Source organism: Eptesicus fuscus, chromosome 8 (genome assembly GCF_027574615.1).
Source record: "Eptesicus fuscus isolate TK198812 chromosome 8, DD_ASM_mEF_20220401, whole genome shotgun sequence".
In the NCBI taxonomy this organism is placed as follows: Eukaryota; Metazoa; Chordata; class Mammalia; order Chiroptera; family Vespertilionidae; genus Eptesicus; species Eptesicus fuscus.
Genome location: NC_072480.1, coordinates 20,246,413 through 20,272,098, shown reverse-complemented (window position 1 = coordinate 20,272,098; position 25,686 = coordinate 20,246,413). Strand labels below are relative to the sequence as shown.

Genomic DNA, 25,686 nt, shown 5'->3' with positions numbered 1-25,686 from the left:
GTGTGTGTGTGTGTGTGTGTGTGTGTGTGTGTGTATTAGAGGCCCAGTGCATGAATTCATGCATGGGTGGGGTTCGGCCAGCCTGGCCAGGGGGAGGGGACATGGGCGGTTGGCTGGCCTGCTTGCTGGTCAAACTCCTGGTCTAGGGGACAATTTGCATATTAACCTTTTATTATATAGGATATACACTAAGTGGCCAGATTATTATGTGTTCAGAGATCATAATAATCTGGCCACTCAGGGTATACATATATACACAAATTTCCGCAGAGATAGTCGACATAGTGCATATTTTTTCTAATGAGAAGGAAAGTTAAATATTTTTCAAGAATATTCCAACCAGCTGATTAGTTAATATCAGAGACAAGCAATAGTGACACTGAGTTTAGAAGCACTGACATGCCTACTGCTCATTAATGGATCCTGTTAAAAAGCCTGTCAACTGGTAACTGCTACCACATGATTCCAGAGATGCATTTCTTTCTCAGTCATTGCATCCCCAGTCTGTACCTGAAGCATATTTCTATTTTTGAGCAGAAAAACAAGGCCTGTTAAGGAGCACAGAAGTAATAAATCTGGTTGAATTAGGACCCCCTGGGGAGCCTTAGGAGAGCCAGCACTCACAGCAGGATGTCTTTAGTCCCACTGACCCACCACGCCAGGCTTCCACACACTGGCATAGAGACCATACACTCTGGAATTTATGAGATATCAAGTATTCTGTCTGTTCATTGGTCATATACTTTCTCTCACACACATTGATTTGTAGCCCAGCCTCCGTAAGGCAGAGAGGCCAGCCTGGTAAGCTAATGTGCAGGAAATTTCATTTTTCTCATAAAAGCACCAGCAGCATCATGGCAGCAGACTGCATATTTCAAGACTTGTTCTTTGGACTAACATCCATAAAGCTTATATAGGCTGGGCCCCCCTTTCCTCTTACTATAATTTTTCTCAAGCACTTCTTAATTCACTCCCCCATTTCTGTCACTATAGAACCCATATTACATCAAATAAGAAGACATACTTGCCAGAGAGGGATTGTACCATCTATAGCGCTACTAATTAGAATAGTGGAGCTCTGGATGTGTTCAGAAAGCCCTTGTATATGCAAACCCTGCTACATTAGACAGGCAAACATCCTATGACTTTCTCTTATCTATCTCCTAAACACAAGGGGACTGTGACAAGACAGAAGGTGGGAGTGGTTCTCAATGACCCCTTCTTTTTGGAGAAAGCTAGTCTTCATCGCAAACATTCCACAGAAAACCTAAAAGGTCTGGAGGGGGGAGGGGGACAAGGGGGTACATCTACTCAAGAGATTAAAAGAAGGAGTAAAATATTTAGTTAAGTCAGATATTATGATTTGCGTGGGAAACCTAAATTCTGTTTGTATACCTTCCTTTTAAACTTAACCACTTGATGCCCAGCTGGTACGGCTCGGTGGTTGAGCCTCGACAAGAGGTCTCCAGTTTGATTTCCCATCAGGGCACATTCCCCTGGTTGCATGCTGGATCCCAGGAGGGGCACACTCAGGAGGCAACCAATGCATGATGTTCCTCTGTCACTGATGTTTCCATCTCTCTCTCCCTCCCCCTTCCTCTCCCTTCAAAAATCAATAAAAATATATTTAAAATAAACAAACAAACAGACTTAAGCCCTTGTTCATTTACCAGAATATGGTTCCTAGTTTTGGATTCAGAAAAAAAAAAAATGGTTAGACACATAAAGTGTCATTCAAAACTGGGAAGTCACCTGTCACCTTAACTATGAAGACTTCAAAGTTACTTGTAATCCTCATGGGTGCTTACCCAGCTGCGATCCCTAGGCAGGACAGGAAGTTTCTGTTCAAAAACAAGGGAGGAAACAGTTTTGATCACTATTGTTTTTAGTTTTAAATCCCAGAAATTTCTATATCATTGTGTTCAGATATTTTTCCTAATATCTATTATTTATAATAGAAATTTGGTGTCTCACAGTTTAGAGGCTGGAAGTCCAAAATCAAGGTATCTGCAAGATCGGTTCCTTCTGAGGACCATGAGGTAAGGATCTAGGCCTCTTCCTTTGGCTTGGAGATGGACGTCTTCTCCCTGTGTCCTTTATATCATCTTCCTTCTGTGTCCGTCTCTGTGGCCAAATTTCCCCCTTTATAAGGACACCTCTACTATTGAATTAGAACCCACCCTCATGACCTCACTTTTACTTGATTACCACTGTAAAGGCCCAGTATCCAAATTATGTCACATTCTGAGGTTCTGGAGGTTTTAAATTTAAATTTGGGGGTGAGGAGGACACAATTCAACCCATGACAAACATTAAATTCCTGTTTATGCTCCTTTCTTCTCTCAAAAATTACCCTAAACAGAAGAGGAAATAAAACAAACTCTATCTTTGAAAACTGAGAGACAACTGTATTCCCAGACAACAATCTATAAAGGCAAAGTAGATGGCGAAATGGTAAGTGACTAAGAGAGGAAGAGAGCAAGCCTGAAGACTTGCTGGCCAGGGTACAGAGGACACCCATGAGAAGCCAGTCTTCTCCATAGATCAATGTGAGGGCTCAGTATATGGACCAGTTATTAGGGAATGCTGATGGATGATGGGAAGATGCCTGTGCCTGCTCCCACCTGAAAATTCAGGTGCTAATTCTCCCAATCCTGACAGGAAATCAAAAGTGTATTCTCTGCATAAACTAAGAAAGGCAGGCCTGGAACTGAGCCAGCAGTGGTCAAATACCCCGCTGAGAGTGAAAGGATTCTGTGAAATCCAGCATACTGGGCAGTGAGCCTCTCATGCTCTCTACACTTTCCTCTGAGAGGCAGAAGATGGATATTTTATCCATGAAACAAGAAAATATTATTTTTAAATAGCAATGCAGAAAAAAAGAAGCTCTTGGCAATCAAAAATATCTCCTCTCCCTCCACAAAAGACAAACCAGTAAAATATTCAGAATATATTTTTTCTTATCTCACATGTATTTTCTTGTATCTGCTCCAAGTTTCTTAAACAGAGCTCCTAAAATCATCATAGTTTTCTAAGTGATAAGAGCAGTAAGGAGCATCTTTTGTTCTAATGAGGCAACTCTGGGAGGGCTCCCGGATGGAGGCTGGTCACCAGAGAAACCAAGCCATAATTAGAAGCTTGGAATTTTCAGTCCCACCTCCCCCTGTCCTCAAGAGATGGCAGAGGAGCTGGATATGGAGCTACTAAATTGGGAATGCCTGTGTGGGGAAGCCTCTTTAAAAATCTCAAAAGCATGGGGATTCGGGGAACTTCTAGGTAGGCGAACATATCCACATACCAGGAGGGTAGCCACACCCCAACTTCATGGGGACTGAAGCGCCTGTGCTCAGGACCCTCCCAGACCTTCCCTACGTATCTCTTCATCTGGCTACTTATCTTTATTTTTATCATACCCTTAATAACAGGTAAATGTGTTACCCTGAGTTCTGCAGGCTGCAGTAGCAAATTAAGCAAGCCCAAGGAACCTCCAATGTGCAGCCATGCTGGACCAAAGTTGTGAGGAACCTGGGCACCTACTAGTTGCAACTGGCACCTGAAGTGGAGGCAGGCTTGTAGGACTGAGCCCTTAACCTGTGGGAACTGACACTCTCTCCAGGTAGGTAGTGTCACAGTTGAGTTTAATTGTAGGGCACCTAGCTGGTGTCCCAGCATTGCTTACTGTGAGAGAAAAAACCTACACATCTGGTGTCAACACACACTCTGTTGAGAGTGTGGTGGTGTGAGAGCAAATGAAACACAAGGAAGAGAAAGAACTGGGTTTGTTTTTTTTTCTAACTCAATATGCCAAGAAGTGGAGGGGGGTTAGTCAAAGATAAATTAGAGGAGAAAGACATTTTTTTACAAAATGTTAGAAGATAAATCTAGGATGCCTAGGGTTTGAATAATAAAAATTCCATTAAGAGAAAATGAAGATAAATAAATCAAAGAAATAACACAAGAAAATCACTTAGAACTAGAAATGAGTTTCCTTTATTCTTTAAAAAGGAATAAAGATGATCCCGCACTAAGACATATCACTATGAAATTGCAGAATACCAGAAAAAAATAAGATATTAAAGTATTTCCAGGAAAAGTAGGGGAAAGCCCTCTTATAAGGACTGATATTCAGATGGCCTTGGAGTTCCCAAGAACTAATACTCAAGGTTAGAAGAGCAATGCCTTCAATATTCTGAAGGAAAACTATTTCCAAACTGGAATACTTACCAGAAAATTGCAAGCTAAGAATGGGGGGTGAATAAAGATAATTTCAGACATGCAAGGACCTGAATATGCATCTTCTCTTAAGAAGATACTAAATAAGATGCTCTACCAAAACAAGCAAAATAAAGCAAGAATGTAGATGAGACCCAGAAATCAGGGGACCCAACATAGGAAAGCAATAGCAGCAACTCCTCAGATCAGCGGTTGCCAACCATTCGGACCTCACGGACCACAGGTTGGCGACTGCTGCCCCAGATGACTTTAAAGCAGTGATTCTTATCATTGGCTGCACATTAGAATCACCTGGGGAACTTTAAAAGCCCTGAAGTCAGGGCCACGGAGCAACAGAATCTCTGAGGGTATGACCAACACATCAGTGAATTTTAAAGCCCCCCAGGTGATTCCAATGTGCAGACAAGGCTGAGGAGTCTGTGAAAGGAAAGTTTCAGAACAAGAACTGAAGGCAGGCATTCCAATGTTCAAAGGAAACTAAGAAAATGTAAAGATAAAGTGAAATTTTTAAAAAGAGAAAATGTAACTGGCTTGGCAGCGAGAATATATTTACATTGTCATAATAAGGAAACACATGAAATACTGAATAGTTGTATTAGGAGAATAGGGGAAATAAATTATTATTAAGACAGAAAATTAATTAGTCATGAGATAGCAATATACACATTCATTTACAGATATATAGAGTCAAATAACAAAAGAACAGCTAGGGGAGTAAGATGGGATGAATAATGTCCATGTCCTAATCCCTGGAAGCTGTGAACATTACCTTATATGGCAAAAGGGAATTTGCAGAAATCATGGGTCTTAAGATGAGATGAGTCTGGATGATCCAGGTGAGCCCAATGTAATTACAAGGGCCCTTTAAGAGGAAAGCAAAGTCAATGAGTGCAGAGAAGGTGATGTGAGAATGGAAGCAGAGATCAGAGTGATGTAGCCACATGCTGAGGAGCCAAAGGATGGTGGTGACCAAGAGAAGCTGGAAGAGGCATGGACCAGATTCCCAGCTCTAGCTGCCAGAGGAACCTGCCCTGCTGACAATGATTCATACTCATTTCTGACTTCTGATTCGAGAGCTGTCACAATAAATTTGTGTTGTTTTTTAGCCACTAAGATACAGTAATTTGTTGCAGCAGCAATGGAAAAATTTTTATTGAGTTATAATTGACATATAACATCATATTAGTTTCAGGTCTACAACATAATAATTCAATATTTGTATATATTGGGAATTAATCACCACAGTAAGTCTAATTAACATCCATCTGTCACCATACATTGTTATAAAACATCTTCTTGTGATGTGAATTTTTTTAAAATATATTTTTATTGATTTCAGAGAGGAAGGGAGAGGGAGAGAGAGATAGAAACATCAATGATGATAAAGAATCATTGATCGGCTGCCTCCTGCACGCCCCCACACTGGGGATCAAGCCCACAACCTGGGCATGTGCCCTTGATCAGAATCGAACCTGGGACCCTTCAGTCCTCGGGCTGACGCTCTATCCACTGAGAAAACTGGCCAGGGCTGATGTGAACTTTTAAGATCTATTCTTTAGCAACTTTCAAATATGTGACAGAGTATTAACCATAGTCACCATGCCTCACATTAAATTTCTTAACTTATTTTATAAGCAATTGGAAATTAATACAAAGAGTTTAAAGTGTTGGAGTGAAAGTGAGATTGAAGGCCTACAAGGGACATGTGGCTTTAAGTGTTGACTTTTTAAAGAACGTGACACATGGTAAAAATTAAAGTAACCAAGCTTCACTGAGTGTTTAAAGTAGTAAAAATATATGGCCATAAAGACATAAGTGATTGAGAAAGTGCTCCTCAACATTAATGTACACATAAGTCACCCATAGACCGTGTCAAAAATGCAGGTTCTGATTTAGGTCTGCAGTAGGGCTTGAGATTTGTCTATATTTCTATAAGCTCCAGGTGATGTCCATGGTCCATAGACCATACCAGGAGTGACAAAGACCTAGATTTTAGGACTGCAGAGAGAGCAGGGTTGGAGGGGAAGGGAGCAGAAAGCAGGTAGGGCTTTTTGCTTAAGTTAAGGCATTTTGACTTTGTCTTTAAAGATATAGAGGCCACTGGGCAGTGGAACAACAGGATGAGAGTTTTAACAATTATTATTCTCTTTAGAAGTAAAGGAAGCAAGGGGCATCAAACCAGAGACTGGAAACAATTTAGTGTGCAATCTTTTGTCTAAAGTTCTCTTGTATAACATCTAAAGGAATTTTCTTGCAGTCTTTTTCGCTGACATAATTCTATAGTAATTTATTAAATTTCTACCTGCCCATGACAGATCCACTTGTAAATAGCATAAGAAAGACAATTTTCTCAGGACCGTGTGACTAATGCACTCATCAATACACAAAACATGAGGCTCTGGACGACAAAACATTACTGATACTTTGGACGACAGTTTTAAAATTTGGGATGATCTTGTTAAACTGAAGAATTGAGACAAAATCAACAGAACAAGCACACACAGTTCCGCCAGGTGTTTCAAACCATAGGGGTCAGGAAGCTTTTAAACTAAGACCATCCTGGCAGCTAAACACCCAGTTGGTAAGGCTACGCAAGTCCTGTTTTCCCTTCCCTGCCTCCCCACCACCACAGGATGTCTGGACAGATGTCCAAGACTGTCCCTCCACAGTATCTAATCTACTACCTACAGCCTCTTAACCCTCTCCTCCAGAGCCCTGCAATGAGGGGAGAGGGATGACAGATTTGATATGACTTGAGGAGCCCACACTAGCAAATTTGCACTTTGAAACATCATATTAGCAACAGGAAAAAAAATAAACAAACACTTAGAGTGAGAGTAAAATGGCCTTTTCCCAAGGACTGTCATAATGTGTTCCTGGCATTTTTTAAATGTGGTCACTAACCAGAAAGGGGGTGGGTGGAGAAGATGTAGATCAGGTTTTTCTAACAGTGCATTGTTTACCTGCCCAAATTCTGGAAACTGTGACCCATCTAAAACTTAAACCCATCTTTCCTTTGAACTACAACCCTTTCCCAAACTCCTCCTTAATTACACTTACTTTGTTGTCCACAATTAGCCAGTCAATAACCAAGCCCTGCCAATTTCACCTGCTAAGCAGTTCTCTGACTTCACTCTCATCTCCATCCTCTCACCCACCACTCTACTTCAAGTCTTCATCATTCCTCATCTAGACTAATACAGAAGGGTCTCAGAGGCCTCTCTGCCTTCCTATTCCTTTAGATCCATCCTTCACATGGTTACCAGTAAGATTCAGCTAAAGTACGTATCTGACCTTGAACCCTCCTTGTTTAAAGCTTTAGTCCTCATGGAATGAGATCCAAGTTCTCCAATGTGACATGAATATTTCTTCAGTGGTGTTCCATCAAGAGTACCACAGCTTCCTGTGTGGGGCATTTCTGGATGTCTCAATGTCTGGGGGATGGTACTAGTATTGTGTGCCTAGGGGTCAGGAATGCTGAACATCCTGTAGAATCCAAGACAGCCCACATGATGAACTATCCCACCCGGATTGCCACTGTTGAGAAACTCTCCTCACGGCTCCTGCCTACCTCTCCAGCCTGCTAGACTACAGCTCTTCTAGACTTGTACTCTTGTAGACTCTTCTTCCTTAACACAACCATGCTTTTTCTTGACATTATACCTTAATTCTTGCTTCTGTTTGGATTAATTTTATTTGACACTTGGAATGACTCTTCACTTTATTGACTTACCTTAAAACTTCAGCTTTCTAATTATTATATGCTCTACACTCACTACTTTGCATTCTATGATTTTTCTCCTTCACCTGACTAAGGTCCTTCTAGGCAGAAATTGTAGGGACTCAGCAGACCTTATATAAACAAAACAAAAACCTTTGAGAGATGGATAGATGGTTGGATGACTGGGTGAGATCAAAGACTTTTATAAGGTTGATGTATACTTAGTCCGGGTGCCCAGAGTATAGGTAATAAGTGCACTGTTTTCTTGCAACAATTGAAGTTTCAGATTAGGCCATCTGCCTTTAGTTCCAATATTCTAGTTTCAGAGGTCATTCTATGCTCTTAATCTTCATTCACTAAACGCCTCTTTTGCAATGTCAGACAGCACCCTGCATGGCATTCACTTACCCAAGCTGAAGATTGTAGGTTATGGCAAGCAGTTTGATAGGTACTTCTGTTTGGCAATTCTGTCTCCAGTCTGCTCAAGAAGTCAGCAGTTGTGCTAGCAGAAACACAAGTCAGTGTTAGTGTCTTCATAAAAATAGAAATATCATTACTTAATGTGCCTTTGGAAACTAGCCTAGGCTTGTATTAGGGGATGCCTAAGAGTGCCATAGGTAGAACAAAAGTTTAGTTTGAGTGCAGTAGGAAATCAAAACAAAACTGCATTACAAAACTGCATTTACAAAACTGCATTACAAAACTGCATTCTTGAAGAACATTATTTCGAAAAGTATAAGTCTTAAAACTGAACCCATAGGAATAGGTTCTGAACCTATAATTTTATTTTTCTACTTCCTGTACTTAGACATGGAAATAAATGCTCTCTCACATTCTAAAGTGCGGGGCCCTAATTTCCTATCTGCACATTTAAAGCTTGACACTCAGACTTCACTATAAAATGAAACATTAATCACTCATAATATCTCATTTCACTCTGGTTTTACATTAGGCCCTTCACCTTCTTTTCCCTGGTGACCTCATTTCCATCATGGTTTTTCCATCAGGATACACAGACCCTCTAATCCAGTAACTCTTAGCCATTTATGGATCATGGACCTCTTTTGGATTCTGAAAGCAGAAATAGATCCTCTGTTTCCAAACACACACACACACACACACACACACACACACACACACACACACACCCTTGCATTTGATTTGTAAGAAGAGCTGTGGTTCTGGTCTGCATTTCTGACATGAAAGATTGGCCTAGACATGTCCTCAGAGTAAGTGAGAGGTTCCTTGACAGCATGGATAGACCTGGAGAATATTATGCTCAGTGAAATAAGCTGGTCAGAGAAAAACAAATACCATCTGATTTCACTTATATGTGGAAGCTAATGAATAAACAAAACTACCAAGCAAAATAGAGACATATTCATAGATAGAGCGGGCAGACAGCTCAGAGGCTGGTGGTGGGGAGGTGGTTGGGGAAGGGGTTGAACAAAAAAGAAAAAAAGACAGAGAAAACTCATGGACATGGACAACAGTGTGATGATTAGGGGAGGGAGGGTTTGAGGGGTGAATGTGTGGAAGTGGAAGAGGGCATAGAGGGGATCAATGGTAAGGCGGGGGGGGGGTTTACTAGTATGCATGCATACAAGTCCTTTGATTGACTCCCCACCCTCCCTTCCCTTCCCTTTGAGGTTTGACCACCTCTCATCATGCTTCCCTGTCTCTGGGTGATTATGTTTTAAAGGATCCTTATCTTGGAGAAATGCATTCTTAAATATTTACAAACCATCACCATGATTTTGCCTCTCATGTACCTCAAGCATAGAATACTGGAATTGTTTCCTGGCCCTTACTTCCATAACTGGCCCATTCTACCTACCATTGATTTATTTCCATTCCTTTGTCCTTTCCCCATGTTATCTATGGGATTTGTTACCCCTCTATTCAATATTTGCAACCAAATATCTCATTAAGGCCTGATTTATAGTGCACCAGATCCTTCCTGCCTGCTTCCTTTCTGCTTCCTTCCTTCTAGTATCCCTCTGCTTTCCCCTAATATTTTAGGTCTAATGCTAAGATCCAATTCATCAAGCACTTAGGGCCTGGACATCAGAGAAAACACAAATGGCCTGGCAAAAATAAATTATATCTAGTGGGGTGAAAATCAAAACAAGGAATTAGAAATTAAACAGAGATGCCAACATCATTTCAAATAATTATTTGAGTAGAACATGTCATTTGAACAAGTTCAGAAGCTTGAGCTGGGAAAGAAAGAGCTCAAAGTTCAATAATGTACATAACCCTAACAAACATAAGGCTTCGGCAGTTGAGACAAGCAGCCTTCCCATTTGTCTAGGGTTGCTTATCTTGCCAAGAATAGACAAGGAGACTAATGAAGTCTCAGAGTCTGAGAGCTGCCCCAGTGTCTGGAGCTTTATGAAATCATCAGTCAAAAGTATAAAGAGAAGAGAGTTGCTAGAAGTTTGGATGAGATTTCTGAATATCCTTAGCTGAGTGCAAACCACAGGAGAAAGCAGGGAAAAAGAAACACCATGACAAGCAAGGAAGAAACATCAGATAAGGTTGAGTGGCAGCCCTGCATTGTGTTCTGATGGTTGCATTTATCTGCCAACTCCAGCACAAAGCTTGCTGGGTAGCTAACCACCAGCATGGCCCTTGTGCCAATGTCACTGCCCCACTTGTGCCACAAGATTAAATCATAATGACAGGGCCACAGGACTGTCACAGAAATGTGAGAAGAAGCGTCTGGAGAATGTGGATTACTCCCAAGTAATTAACTATGCAAACAAGACAAGTTCCAAGTTACCAAACTAATGGTATTGTTCTACTATTAGTACAACGTCAGATGGTTGAGTGTTGACCAATGGAAAGTGAAAGGAAGTAATATATATCACCACTTCCAGGACCAAATAATTGTAAACTTCCCACGCATGCACCTCCATACATTTCCCCCCTACTGACTGCCTGTGAAAGAGGCAACCCCAGCACAAACTTTAAAATTATATATATATACAAACACACACACACACAATTTAGACATGTAATGATATTAAGGAATTGTTGACTTTTTCTAAATGTGAGAAGTTTTGTGATTATGTGTGGGTTTTTTTGTTTTTTTTTTCAAGAAGAAAATGTGATTTTTTTATTTCTTTTTTTCTTTCTTTATGATTAAGGTATTACATAAGTGTCCTTATCCTGCCCCCCACATTGTCCCCCTACCCCCCATGCCCTCACCCTCCTGGTGTCTGTGTCCATTGGTTATGCTTATACTAGTATGCATGCATACAAGTCCTCTGGTTGACTCCCCACCTTCCCTTACCTTCCCTTTGAGGTTTGACCACCTCTGATCATGCTTCCCTGTCTCTGGGTGATTATGTTTTAAAGGATCCTTATCTTGGAGAAATGCATTCTTAAATATTTACATAAGAGATAACACCATGCCTGAGATTTGTTGAAAGAAAGAAAGAGAGAGAGAGAGAGAGAGAGAAAGACAGAGAGAGAGAGAGAGAGAAAGAAAGAAAGAAAGAAAGAAAGAAAGAAAGGAAGGAAGGAAGGAAGGAAGGAAGGAAGGAAGGAAGGAAGGAAGGAAGGAAGGAAGGAAGGAAGGGAGGAAGGGAGGAAGGAAGGAAGGAAGGAAGGAAGGAAGGAAGGAAAAGGAAGGAAGGAAGGAAGGAAGGAAGGAAGGAAGGAAGGAAGGAAGGAAGGAAGGAAGGAAGGAAAAGACACACACACAGGAGGGAGCAGGACGGGTTGTAGGTAGCCAGTGGTCAGAAATGGGTGGGTACACGACGAGGTTCACTGTACTATTCCGTGGACTGTTGCCATATGTTGGATTCTGACTTCCTATTCCCCTTTCCAGTCCAACCCCAGACTTCTGCCCTGGACCAACCCCACAATTGGAGGAGCACTCATGTCTGAGTCATCCAACCTCCTCACAAAAGCAGCGGCAGGAGAGGTCTGAAGCGAGGGAAATGCTGTAACGGGAGCGGGGAGTCTCACAGGCAGCTTTGTGCTCAATGGCTCAGCGATTTTTGGTCCTTGAGCATGCAATGAAGAATGACCTGGACACTGCCCGTGTGCTCAAGCGCTTGATCCAGCCATGCTTGTGCTTGTGTTTGATGTTGCTCAGCTGGTACTCGTTCCCACGTGCCTTGCCCCAGCTCCGCTGCGTGGTGGGGAGTCCCCAGGCATCCGGCAGCCATAACAAGGTTTGGGGCTGGAGCCACCTGACATCCAGTAAAGCCCTACTGACGGGACACAACAGGCGACTCGGGGATCTGCCCAAGAGAGCCATGTCTAACCTCAGATCACCTAACGTCATATATTGAAGATGAGAGAGCCTATATTGGTTTTGCTGCCTGAATACCTCCTCTGAAACCTATTCACTCATGTCTTAAATAAGCAAGAAAAAAATATATAGTACTCAAGCTATTATATATTTTGAGGTCTGTTTACTACAGCAACTACCCTACTCAATACAACATAAAGTAATGCACACAAGAGAATAATTTCTCAATTTAAGTAATCAATTGCAAAAGTATATACGAAGAGGCTAAGACTTGTTGAGGAAGAGTAGGAAAAGAGAATTCTCAATAATTTACCTTGTCATCTTTGCTGTTTCAGAACATCAGTGGGGAGAGGCTGAGGTGGGAAAGAGCCTATGCCCCCTGGAGCTGTCCTCTTGTCTGACCTAGCACTAGGCCCAGGATATAAAATGTATCCCAATACCACTAATTGTATTACTCCCAGTTAATAGTAATAGTAATCTTGAGGACAGGTGGGGTTTGGGGAAGAGAAGCTACATGTGAGAAAGTCAAGGAAGAAAAGGAACATGGCTTGTTATATTCCATAAGATGAAATGTAAAATCTGTTACTGGAGATTCATCAATGAAAAAAATTTTTGACCTTTTTGAAAGGACAAAAAATATAGAAAAGGCCACAGAGTGTGGATTGTGTCTGAGGATCATTTGACTAGCACAGAATTGCAAAAAGACAATTCCTATAAGGCTATTTTTTATGGTTAGAAAAGAACATTAGGGTTTTAGTGTTCAAGAAGGAATAAAAAATTAACTTAGACCTTTAGGAGGTTATGAGTCAGGCACCTGCCACACTCCACACCTCAGGGCTCAGCACCTTTCTCTAGCTGCTCTGTTTATGTGGCAACTTTGCACCATGACTGGGCACATAAAAACATTCTAATAAAAATGTTAAACAGTTGTAATGAGGAAAGCTCCCTCTCTGGAATAAAAAATCCAGTTACAAACCCTGGTACTTTGTCTTGTTAGGAGTGGATGGGGCAGTTTTACCTTCTTTCATCTCCAGTGACTCAGATGTCTGCAGGGTGTGGCCAGGTGATGTAAGGGAGTGAAGTGGGCCAGGAGTGAGGCCCAGGAGCTCGGACTCAATGATAAATGGCAACTGCCACTCAGGTCAGTGTTGAAGAGACCAGAGAGAGAAGAGAGGATTTTAACAAACTAGAGCATGATCTTCCTGAGAAAGGGGTCATCTGCTACTGAGCTCCAGGCTGTCACTGCCCCATGGGGACACAGCCAGCAGTGCCAGATATCCTAGTTTTTGTAGGTAGAATAAAAATGCTAACAACTGTTAATGTGAAATAGGTTGGCAATTAATTCAAAAATTTTTGAAACACTGTGGGCTAACACTGTGCTGAGCAAAAAACAAAAAACAAATAAAACACACAACAACACACACACACACACACACACACACACACACACACAAACTCTGTAGGTCAAATGTGGCCCCAAAGGCCACCTGTCTGTGAGCAGGTGATTTTATTTTTGCATGTCCAGGCTTGTGTATTTCTTAATTACATATTCTTTATATTCTATTTAAAAAAGAAGAAGAAAAGACAAGCAAGACTGGTTTCTAGTATTGAAGAGATAGTTGCTATACTAGTTTATGTATTTCAGCTAAGAGTATATTTCATATTTATTTTAATCATTAAGGAATATCATTTCATTTATAGTTTACAACTTCATGAAAATATTTGTTTTAATTCATGAAAAGAAATGGTGGGACACTCTAAGATGCAAAAACCCACAAAATATTTATAAACAAATAAAAATAATAAAATGATTAATGTGAAATATTTATAAAGATCTAATAAATTAATTAGAAAAAGATGACCCAATAGAAAAGTGGGCAAGATGTAGAAATGGAATTCACAGAAGAAGAAGCCCAATTACTAGCAGTAATGAAAACAACAATAGCTTAGGATGTATATAGTGCTTATTATGTGTCAAGCCTGTTATAATCACATCATATATATTAACTTCATGACAACCTTGTGAGGGTACTAATATAATGCTCAAAATCATACAATACAGATAGTAAATTAAATGTCAAAGCCAGGATCAGCTCTGGGCAGACTGGCTCCAGAGTCCATGCTTTTGGTCATTATACTTAACTGCTTCTCATGAGCAATAACCATGTGAAAAGATATTTAAACTCACTAATAACTGTGGTGTGTACTAAAGTAAGGCTTGGCATATGCCATTCTGGGTTCCAAAGAACAATAATGTCCAAAACGCCAGTAGGAAGACCTATGGGGGGCTGGCAGCATGAGAATCATCCGCGGCGCTTCTTAGACGTCGCTGGAATCCAGACTTGGTCTTTCTAATTCAATGTCTAGAGTGGGATCTGGGAATCTGTTTCTTAAAAGCACTCCTGGCGATCTTGAGAACTATTATGGTAGTACATATGGATATTTAATATGCGTAAGTACCTCAGGTCCACATTGTTCTGATTTATGAATAATTCTTATCATACAACACATTTCAAAACAAAACCTCAGCGTGTCTTAGGAACCTTCTGTGTAAGTACTATCAAACAATACATTCCTCTTGTATTTTGCATAGCTTCACAAACATGAACTTTGCCACCATGAGATTTAGGTGAGCAAATAACCCTTCTTACACTCGCACATGCATTCATGCAGGCAAAAAATATTTCCTCAGTCTCTGCTTTGTATTTTAAAATATATGTTATAGAATAATCTAAATAGGTACTACTTGCCTATGTCAGTTTCATATACTGGATGTGAACAAAAGACCTTAATTAGCAGGGTGAGAGAAAATGAATAGAGACATGAGTTTCATTTAAAAGATCACAAGAATGAGAGGTATGAAACAAAACATAAATGTGAGGTAGCAACATTGGGAGAGCTAAATTGTATACTTAATCATAGTAATCAAACTATCCCGAGTACTTTAAACAATTCTTTCCCCTTGTTCAATTGGTCTTTAATGCTTTAATTTTTAATTACAAAAGTAATACCTAAATATAATTATGGAGTCAGAAAATAGGAATAGAAAAGTGTAAAGAATAAAAAAGTAAAAGTTCTACTAGCTCTCTCTCAACCTTCCTCCTTTCCCCAGAGGTGAATACCATGACTTGTCAGGTATGTACTCTTCCAGACTGTCTTCCATTAATTGTCAAGTTCTACTAGCTCTCTTTCAACCTTCCTCCTTTCCCCAGAGGTGAATACCATGACTTGTCAGGTATGTATTCTTCCAGAATGTCTTCCATTAATTGTCAAGTATCTATTAAGAATGATGAATGGTGTTTTACTTTGGAATGGGGGCAGAAGTAAATAAGGTAAAGCAGAGATTGCTATCCAAAATGTGTTTTTCAACTTCCTGGACATATAACTAGACTACATTTCCCAGCCTCCTTTGCAATTATATGTGGCCTCCTATCTAAATTCTAGCTAATGAAATGTAAGCAAAAGTGCTAGTATAAGCCAACCCTGAAGTGACACACATCAGTAACTTACACATGATTCTTAAATCTATTCCTCCTTCTGTCTGATGGCAGCACCTAAAGTGAGCTTGGAAGTTACTTGCACTTTGAGTTGCTTATTGCCTGGGGAGGAAAGAAAGCCAGCTGCTGGCTCAAACACTTTTCTTGGACCATCCCTCAAGAAAGATACAAACTTCTTGCTCTTTAAGTTACTTAATATTCAATGTGGTTTTTTTAAAAACCACAGCCTTTTCTACCCTAATAGAATTTTTTTTCATAACTGGCATACCATAATTTTTTGGTTCTGCAAAACTACTTTTTTTTTTTTTAAATATATTTTATTGATTTTTTACAGAGAGGAAGAGAGAGGGATAGAGAGTTAGAAACATCGATGAGAGAGAAACATCGATCAGCCGCCTCCTGCACACCCCCTACTCGGGATGTGCCCGCAACCAAGGTACATGCCCTTGACTGGAATCGAACCTGGGACCCTTGAGTCCGCAGGCCGACGCTCTATCCACTGAGCCAAACCGGTTTCGGCTGCAAAACTACTTTTTTATTTAACAATATCCTGGAGATTTTCCCACAATACTCTATAAGCTACCTTATTGATTTGGCAGCTGTATAGCATTCTATAATATGGATAAAAGTAATATATTTAAAACACTCCTACTAATGGATAGTTATATTGTTTCCAAAAATATTCAGGTATATACATCTTTGTGCACATGTATGAGTAATTTTCTAGGATATCCTACCTAATAATAGACAAATATGCAAATTGACCATACCTTCGCTATGCCCACGATTGGCCAGGAGGCGGGGGGGGGCGGGACTTGGGGTGGCCGGGGTGGCCGATTGGGCCGGCAGGACGCTGAGCTTGCATCACCAGCGGCGGTGTGAGCTCAGCGTCTGCGCCATGGCTGTGCTGCGGGCCTCTAATATATCTATAAGTAGAATTGTCTTCTAGTAGATGTACTTATAAATATATACATATGTTTAAACTATGCATGACAGTGAGTGCCAAGCTGTTCTATACAAATTTATATTCTCAACAAAAATTAACTGTATGAAAGTACAGTTCAGAACCACAGCCTTCCTCCTCTGAGTATTAATCCCATCCTGTCCCACACATTTCTGTTTATCTCAGTCACCTCTCCAAGTGGCCCACCTCACCCATCATCGCTGTCTCTCTATTATGTACCACCTCATACATTTGCCATTCTGTAGTCCACACCCTCATCTTCCCTCCCACATTCTTTCACAGGGACAACAAACTCTTGATATGAAAAGAGCCAACAATTTTATATCCCAACCTCATTTCAGAAAGTCTTCCTGAAATACAAAATCACTATTAGGCAAACTCTAAGATAAAAATTGTTGCAGGCAAGATCTTATGGATGCTAAAATCCGTGGAGAAAAGTTTGAGGATAACAGGATATTAGAATAATAATAATAGTCTTAAAGTATCTTCCCCAATTACAAAGGGAAAAACAAAAATTTTACAGTAGAGAGTGCCTTAACCAAACAATCAAAGTTAACATCACCAGTAATAAAGTTATTAACATCATGTACCCTCTGATATGATGCTGAGGACACAGAATCACTTCTTAGTATTCTGAGATTTTATACCTCAATTTAATCATGAGAACACATTAGATAAACCTGAATTTGAGATACATTCCACAAAGTAACTAACCAGAGTGTCAAGATCACAAAAGATCAAAAGATGAGGAAAAAATGTCATAAATTGGAGGAGACTGAGTCATGGCCACTAAATATATTATGTGCTACTGAATTGGATCCTGAAATAGGAAAAGAGCTCTGGGGAGAAATTGGTGAAATTCTAATAAAGCCTGTAGTTTGCAATGTTTAATCAATGATAATTTCCTGGTTTTTATAATTGTACTACGGTTACATAAGATAATAGCATTAGGGGCAGCTAGGTGAAAAGTTTACTGGAAAATACTGTACTATTTAGCAACTTTTCTCTGAGTGGAAAATTATTCCAAAAGTAAAAGAGAAAAATCTCCTTAAAATAGTTCCCTAAAAGGAGCTATTTTCTTCTCAGACTATACACATTCCTCAGTGCCTACGGGTGAAGCAGACATCCTATTTGCTCCCCATGCTGCTTCTAGACCATTATTTGTTTCCCCATCACCTGCAAAAGATGTGTGTTCCTGTATCATTCCAGACACCAGTATGCACCATCCTCTTTGCTATTGTCATCTCCCAACCATCTGCTCAACTACTGCTCGTTTGTTTAAGACCTTCCCCTCTATCTTGACTACAGTCATCAGCAGGGATATTATCCATCTCCTCCCGCCTTTCAGCCCTAGGCTACTTCCTGCTTTCCTTGTCTTCAATAGCTCTTCACTTTGCCTGAGCCACACTCCTAGGGTCATACCACAGATTTTACTGTCTTTAACAAATGTCCTCCCTGCAAAATATAAAGTGACAAATCCTTCTCTTGGACAGAACTTTCTAGCATTCCATGTTCTTCGCACAAACATCTCACCACAACAATTTTTCAAACCATTGTTTCCTCCTCTTTCTCACCTGTCTTTACTCATTGTATAATTTAGATAGTGTAGTCCATTCTCACAATATTTCCTTTACAAATGCTTCCAATTCTCTCCCTCCTTTCTCTCTATCATAGTTGCCTGGGGAAAAAAACCAATCCAGATAAAGTCAACGGTCTGCCTTCTCTGGGTCTGCACCAGAGCAAGTGAATCAAACTTGGGAAAAATAATCGCAGGAATTTGGCATGATAGGTATGAAGGTGGATGGAGAAGTAGTATAGTAAATTGTTTTCACATGAAATTCATGAAATCCAGCTTCACCCAATAATTCTATTCATTTCACTTATGAATTCTATTCAATATCTTATCTGTTCCACTTGACAATGTCCTCTCATCTAACAATCCCCTCATACTTCAGTGAGAACAATGAAAGCATAGTCTTTTCCCCAAACCAAGTCTTCAAGTCTCCCTCTTTCTGCATTCATTTTCTTTTAAAAACACAAGTATAAAAGAGTACTTCCTCACTTAAAATAAGGAAGTGATCTCTTTTTAACCGTTGGCTAATCCACTGATTGCATATGCTCAGGAACTATCCACATATATCTTTCCAAGGTCTTTATTACTTCTGCCATTTCCATTCTGTCCAGCCTCTCCCTCCTCTACTGTTTTATTTCTATCAGTGCCATGCACGCCCAGTTTAAGAAAACTCTGCCTTCTTGATTTTGGGTGGTGAACACACAATACAATATACAGGTAATGTATTATAGAATTGTACCTGAATATATATAATTTTATTAACCAATGTTACCCCAACAAATTCAATTGAAAAAAAGTAAAAAAAAAAAAAACAGTAACAAAAACAACAACAAACAAACAAAAAACAAAACAAAACAAAAACAACAGAAAATTCCCTTGATCCCACAATCCCATCTAGCTGCTGCCTCACTTCATTGCCCACCTTCTCGGATTACTTAAAAGAGTAGTTAGTTGATAAATGCCATCTCTATTTCCATATCTCCTTTTACTTCTGAATCTGTCCTAATAAGGTTCCATCCCCACCATCATACCTGTCAGGATCACAAATGACATCCTTACAACTATATCCACTGGTCCTCTTCTCATAAGAGTGAAGACCATGGCCATAGAGAATTGACTCATCTCTCAGAAACACATCTGTCTTGATTTCCATGATACCACACTCCTCATTTACCCTACCTCTCAGTTGTTCTTTCATATCTATCTAAACTCTAATTTGTAGAACTCCTCTGCACTTGGTGGGCCTCTTAAATTCACAACTCTTTTTTTTTAAATATTAAAAAAAATTCAACTCTAGCTAATATACAATATCATATTAGTTTCAGGTATATAGTATAGTGATTAGCCAAGTATACACCTTATGATGCGATCACCACAATAAGTATAGCACCCATCTGGTACAATATGTAAGATTTATAATATATTGAGTATATTCCCTGTGCTGTAGTATATTGACTATATTCCCATTACTATTTTTATAACTGACAATTTGTACTTCTTAATCCTTTTCACCTATTTTACCCATTCCTTCAACCTCACTCCTATATGGCAACCATCAGTTTGTTCTCTGTATCTACAAGTTTGTTTCTGTTTTGTTCATTTATTTTGTTTTTAGATGATACATATAAGCAAAATACTATTATATTTGTCTTTTTCTGTCTGACTTATTTTATTTATTATAATACTTATAGTAAGTATTATAGTCCCAAATGGCAAGATTTACTCTTTTTATGGCTAAGTAATACTCCATTGTATATATGTAGCACATCTTAAGTGATTTAATTCATTAACATGGCTTTATATTTACATGCTCAGAATTTCTGAACTTCTACCTCCCACTTACCTACTCACCCAATCACCACATTCATATGTACAACTTCCCGTTTGCTATCTCCCAGGCATCTCAAAGGTAGCATGTTAAAAAGCAAATTTTTGATATGTTCCTTTTTTTAAAAGAATGGTTTATTGATTTTTAGAGAGAGGGGAAGGGAGAAGAGAGAAATATCAATGTGAGAACATAACATGGTTGGCTGCCTCCTGCACACCCCCTACCCATAACTCGGGCATGTGCCCTGACTGGGAATGGAACCAGCAACCAGCAACCTCTTGGTGTTTATGGGAAGATGCCCAACCAACTGCCCAGGGCAAACCTTTGATATTTTTCTTCCCAAAACTTGATCTTCTAATAGTCCTCATCGCAGCACATGGCACCATTACACATCCAATACATCAAGTCAGAAATTTAGGAGTTATCTGTGACTCTTCCTTCTTCCTCATCCCCAAAAATGTCTTATTAATTTTCATGCAACATACACAGTAGCCCCCCTTATCCATGGGGGATATTCCAAGATCCCCAATGGATGCTTGAAGCCATGGATACTATCAACTTTACACATACTATGTTTTTTCCTAAACATACATACCTGCAATAAAGTTTAACTTTTAAATTAGGCACAGTAAAAGATTAAAAACAATAAATAATAAAAAATTGAACTATTATAACATACACTATAGTATAATAAAAGTTACGTGAATGTGGTCTCTCTCTGATAATCTATACAGCTATTAAGTGATTAATGGGCAGGTAACATAATCAGCATGAATATGCTGGGCAAAGGGATGAGTCACGTCTAAGGCCAAATGAAACAGGATAATGCCAAATTTCATCATGCTACTCAGAATGGTGTGCAATTTAAAACTTACAAGTTGTTTATTTCTGAAAATTTGGACCATGGTTCCAAAATTGCAGGAAAGCAAAACTGAAGATAAGGAGAGACTGCTGCATTACTCTTCTCTGCATTGACATTGCCCTAATCTGAACTACCGCCCACTCTTACCTGACTACTGCAGTGATGTTCTCACAGGCATACCTTAGAGATATTGTGAGTTTGGTTCCAGACCACCACAATGAAGTGAGTTAGGCAAACTTTTTTGGCTCCCAAGTGCTTATAAAAGTTATGTTCACATTATACTGCAGTTTATTAAGTGTGCAATAACATTATGTATAAAAAGTGTGCAGCCAGCTGGGCCGGTGTAGCTCAGTGGTTGGATGTCGACCCATGAACCATGGTTCAAGTCCCAGTCAGGGCACATGCCCAGGTTGTGGGCTCTATCCCCAGTGGTGTCATGTAGGAGGCAGCCCATCAATGATTCTTTCTCATCATTGATGTTTCTATCTCTCTCCCTCTCCCTTCCTCTCTGAAATCAATAAAAATATTTTTTTAAATGTGCAGCCCTGGACCAGTGGCTCAGTTGGTTGGGCCATTGTCTTGTGTATCAAAAGGTTATGGGTTTGATTCCTGGTCAGAGCACATACCTAAGTCATAGGTTAGATCCCTGGTAGGGGTGTATATTGAAGGCAATTGATGATGTTCCTCTCTCACATCGATGTTTCTCTCTCTCTCCCTTCCTCTCTCTAAAAATCAATAAAAACATATCCTCAGGCGAGGATTAAAAAATAAAAAATGTGCATACCTGGATTAAAAAATGCTTTATTCCTAAAAAAATGCTAACCATAATCTTCAGCAAGTTGTAATATTTTTGTCGGTGGAGGGTTTTGCCTGGATATTGATGAAAATGCAATATATGTGAAGTGCAATAAAGCAAAGCACAATAAAACAAGCTATGCCTGTACTGGCTCCTCCATTTCCATTTTTGTCTCCTCAAACCTATTCTCAACACAGCAAAACAGAGTAGTCATTCTTTTAAAAGAATAAAAAGCTTCTGAAGGTTTATCCTTGTGGCTTGAATAAAATCCAGGCTCACCCCTGTGCCACAGCCTGAATGATGTCTGACACCTTTCTAACTTGTCAACTTCATGTTTTCTCTTTTCTTTTTCCACTTCAACTCACATATGCCAACTTTCTTTCAGGTTATGAAATATTAGAGGCCCGATGCATAAAATTTGTGCAAGAGTAGGTCTTCCTTCCCCTGGCTGCTGGCACCAGCTTCCCTCTGGTCCCTGTGCCCAGTGCTCCCTTCCTTGATTCTCAGCATGGATGGTTCCTTCTCATGCTTCTATCTTCAGTGCAAATGCCATTTTCTCAGAGTTAGGACTTCCCTATCATGCTAAGGAGATTCTCCCTTCCCGGCCCCATTATTCTTGATCACAAGTAGAGATCACTATCGCTACCACTAGGCTTCCTCATAGGAATTATTATAGTCTGTTATGCTATATATTTCTTTGTTAGCTTGTTTATTATCAGAATTTCCACATTTGATCATGGAGCCATGTTTTCTCTATTCACAACACACACCTAGAACCTACTAAGCTAATGCAGTGCTAACCACATGCCAGGTGCTCATTGTTGAATAAATGAAACCATATTTCCTAATGCTATTACCAACTCATTTGTGTTTTTGTCAGTGTAAAGAAATAAAAATTTTATTTGTGTTTCTCTGGTAATTGGTGAGGCTGAATATTTTTATTAATTTATATTTATTCTCTCTTAACTGCTTTTTGAAGCCCTTTGCCAAGTTCTCTAGTGTTGTCTTTTTCTTATTAATTTGTAAAAGTTCTTTGTGAAATTAAGCCTTTGTCTATTACTTTTGAGGCAAATATTTTCTCCTAGTCTATCACTTACTTGTACCCTTGTTCACTGTGATGTCTATTCTAAATTATTCCGCAGTCAAATCTGTATTTTTTCCTTACGGCTTCTGAGTTATATATAAGGCTTAGCAAAAAGTTTCCACACATTCTTCATTATATTTGATTGTGTTGACTCAATACAACTTGTCAAATTGTCAGTCCTTTTGAAAAGGATTTGACCTTTTATCAATAACTAAAATACTAAATACTAAATTCCCATTTTTGGGGTCTATTTATAGATTCTAATTCAACAAATCTACCTATTACAATGCCAACAACACTTTGTTATTATCATATCTTTATATTGAATATATATAATACCTGGTATAAGAAGCCTCTCTCATGTCACTTCAATTTTTCATGTTTAAGTTTGTCTATTTTTGAATATTTTCTCTTTAAAATTGGTTTATCAAATTCCACAAGAAGTCCTGTTTACTTTAAACATTATCAAGAAGGGAAATATCATCCTTGTTTTGATCCCCCCTTTATAGTAAATAGATGGTATACATTTATTTTCATCTTCTTTTAGGTATTTTATTTTATATGCATCTATGTATTAGACTTATATGCACCTGTCTTACAGTGTGGATGGTTATTGCAAATAATTTTTTTCTTTCAATTACATTTCATAATGGACTTTTTATAGGAAAGACAGAAATGTTTGAATATAATCTGAGATTAATTCATGTTAGTTGAATTATTTGTATTAGTTTTAATAATTCTTTAGTTAATCCCCTTGGGATGGTTTTAGATAGAAAATCAGAGGCACTTCTTTCTTCTTCTCCAATATTTAGTTCTTTATTTATTTCTTAGAAATAGAAACTGTCTCTAATTATCTATCTAAAATTCAGGATCAGTAACAACAAGCACTCATGCCATCCTGTTCCAGACTACACTGGAAAGCTGGCATCTTTATCTATGATTTCAAACAAAATCTATCACTTTCTTTGAAGGTTTGGTAGAACTCACTGATAAAACCAACTGGGTCTAGCATCTTTTTTAGGTAAGGTCTAACTACATTTCCTCTTCCATTTATAGTTTTTATTCTAATCAGACATCAAGTCTAGTCGTATAGGTATATTTTCCCAGGAAATATTTTTTGCACCCATATTTCCTAATTAAACTGTTAGGAATGAGCATAGTATTTTTCTCTTCCAGAATTTTGGTTATGCTTCCTTTTGTGTCTTTGGAATTCTTCTCTATCCCTTACTCAGATAAATCAAAATTTGTCTCTTCTATCAGAATTTTCAAAACACAAAGAAACAAAAAGCCTAGTTTAATTTATAGATCATAAAAATGTTTCTATTTCATCATGTTTTAATTTTTTTCTGTATTTATTCCTTCCTTTTATTTATTTGTATTTATTTTATGGTTATAATTCTATTTTAGTAAAGTGCTTTGTTCTTTTATTTTCATTTTTACTAAATACTTTTAAAAACCTACTTTTTCTAAATCACCTTATAGCCACATTCTATCATTTTAGCATGGGATATTTTAAATTTTATATTCTTTTATGTCAGAGTAATTTGTAATTTAATTTTTGGTTTCAATCTTTTTACCCTAAAGATCATTTCAGAAGGTAATTCAAAAAAATATTTTAAGTGGATAGAGTTTTAAATTTCTTATTGCTTAATATCTAATTTTATTACATTTTTCTTAAGAATGGTGACTTTCTATGATTTGTGTTTTTTTCTGGGATTTAAAGAGAGTCTGAGGATTTAGTTATGGCCAATGGTAGTATGGTAGTTAACTCGGTATTTGTAAGGAATATGCATTTTCACATACTGGTTACAACACTGTAACTGTATCTACCTAATACTGTGAAGTTATTGTTATTCAAATCACATATTCCTTAAGCAGTTCCTTTTAAGTCATTTAATCTATTTATTCCTATGGCAAATCCTATCTAATAATAGACAAATATGCAAATTGACCATACCTCCAACACACCCACAAGCCACGCCCACCATCCAATCAGAGCGAGCATGCAAATTAACCCAAACCAAGATGGCTACAGCCACAGAGAGCAAGGTTTCCTAGGTAACAGAGGAAGCCAAGCTTTCTGCCAGCCCTTGCAGGCCTAAGCCTCCACTCAAGCTACAAAGTTTCAATTATAGAAGGTAAACAAATTCAAACAAATGGCGGCAGAATGGAGCTTGAGAGAGCAGGCCAGGGTTGCCGCCGGCAACAGGGGAAGCAAAGCTTTCCACACACCCTGGCCAGGCCCACCCGCTTAAGGCAACAAAGTTTCAATTATAACCCCAACACAAATGGCTTCAGGCCTCGGAGGGAGCCCCAGGCTTGGCTCTGCTCCAGGCTACAAAGTTTCAATTGTAGAAGGAAAATAAATTCCAGATACCAGGGCCTCTGCTTGCGTTGCCAGGGGAAGTGGCCGGCCTGCAAACCACCACAGGCCCCTCGCTCAGGCCGCCCCATGCCCCAAGGGTACCCCACCCTGATCAGGGACACCCTTCAGGGCAAACCAGCTGGCCCTCACCCCTGTACCAGGCCTCTATCCTATCTAATAAAAGAGTGCTATGCAGATTGATCATCACTGCAACAGACAATATAGCTGCCCCATGTGGTCAAAGATCCTGCCTCCATGTGGACACAGGATGGCCACCACAAGATGGCCAGCAGGGGAGGGCAGTTGGGAGGCACCTGGCCTGCAAGGGAGGGCAGTTGAGAGGGACCAAACCTGCAAGGGAGGGCAGTTGGAGGTGATCAATCCTGCAGGAGAGGGCAGTTAGGGGTGACCAGGCCAGCAGAGGAGGGAAGTTGGGGGCAAACAGGCTGGCAGCAGAGTGGTTAGGGGGTGATCAGGCTGGCAGGCAGAAGTGGTT

General features: G+C 39.4%; 1 protein-coding gene and 1 pseudogene across 1 annotated transcript in view; both read right to left on the bottom strand.

The window, feature by feature from the left end:
• EPSTI1 (epithelial stromal interaction 1) overlaps positions 1-25,686 on the bottom strand; it is a 108,897-nt gene that overhangs the window by 35,834 nt on the left and 47,377 nt on the right. Inside the window, exon 7 of the mRNA XM_028151565.2 lies at positions 8,363-8,456. Within this exon, the coding sequence (XP_028007366.2) occupies positions 8,363-8,456 (94 nt within the window). The remainder of the gene's footprint in view (positions 1-8,362; positions 8,457-25,686) is intronic.
• On the bottom strand, positions 11,947-12,227 carry LOC103289656 (39S ribosomal protein L34, mitochondrial-like; annotated as a pseudogene).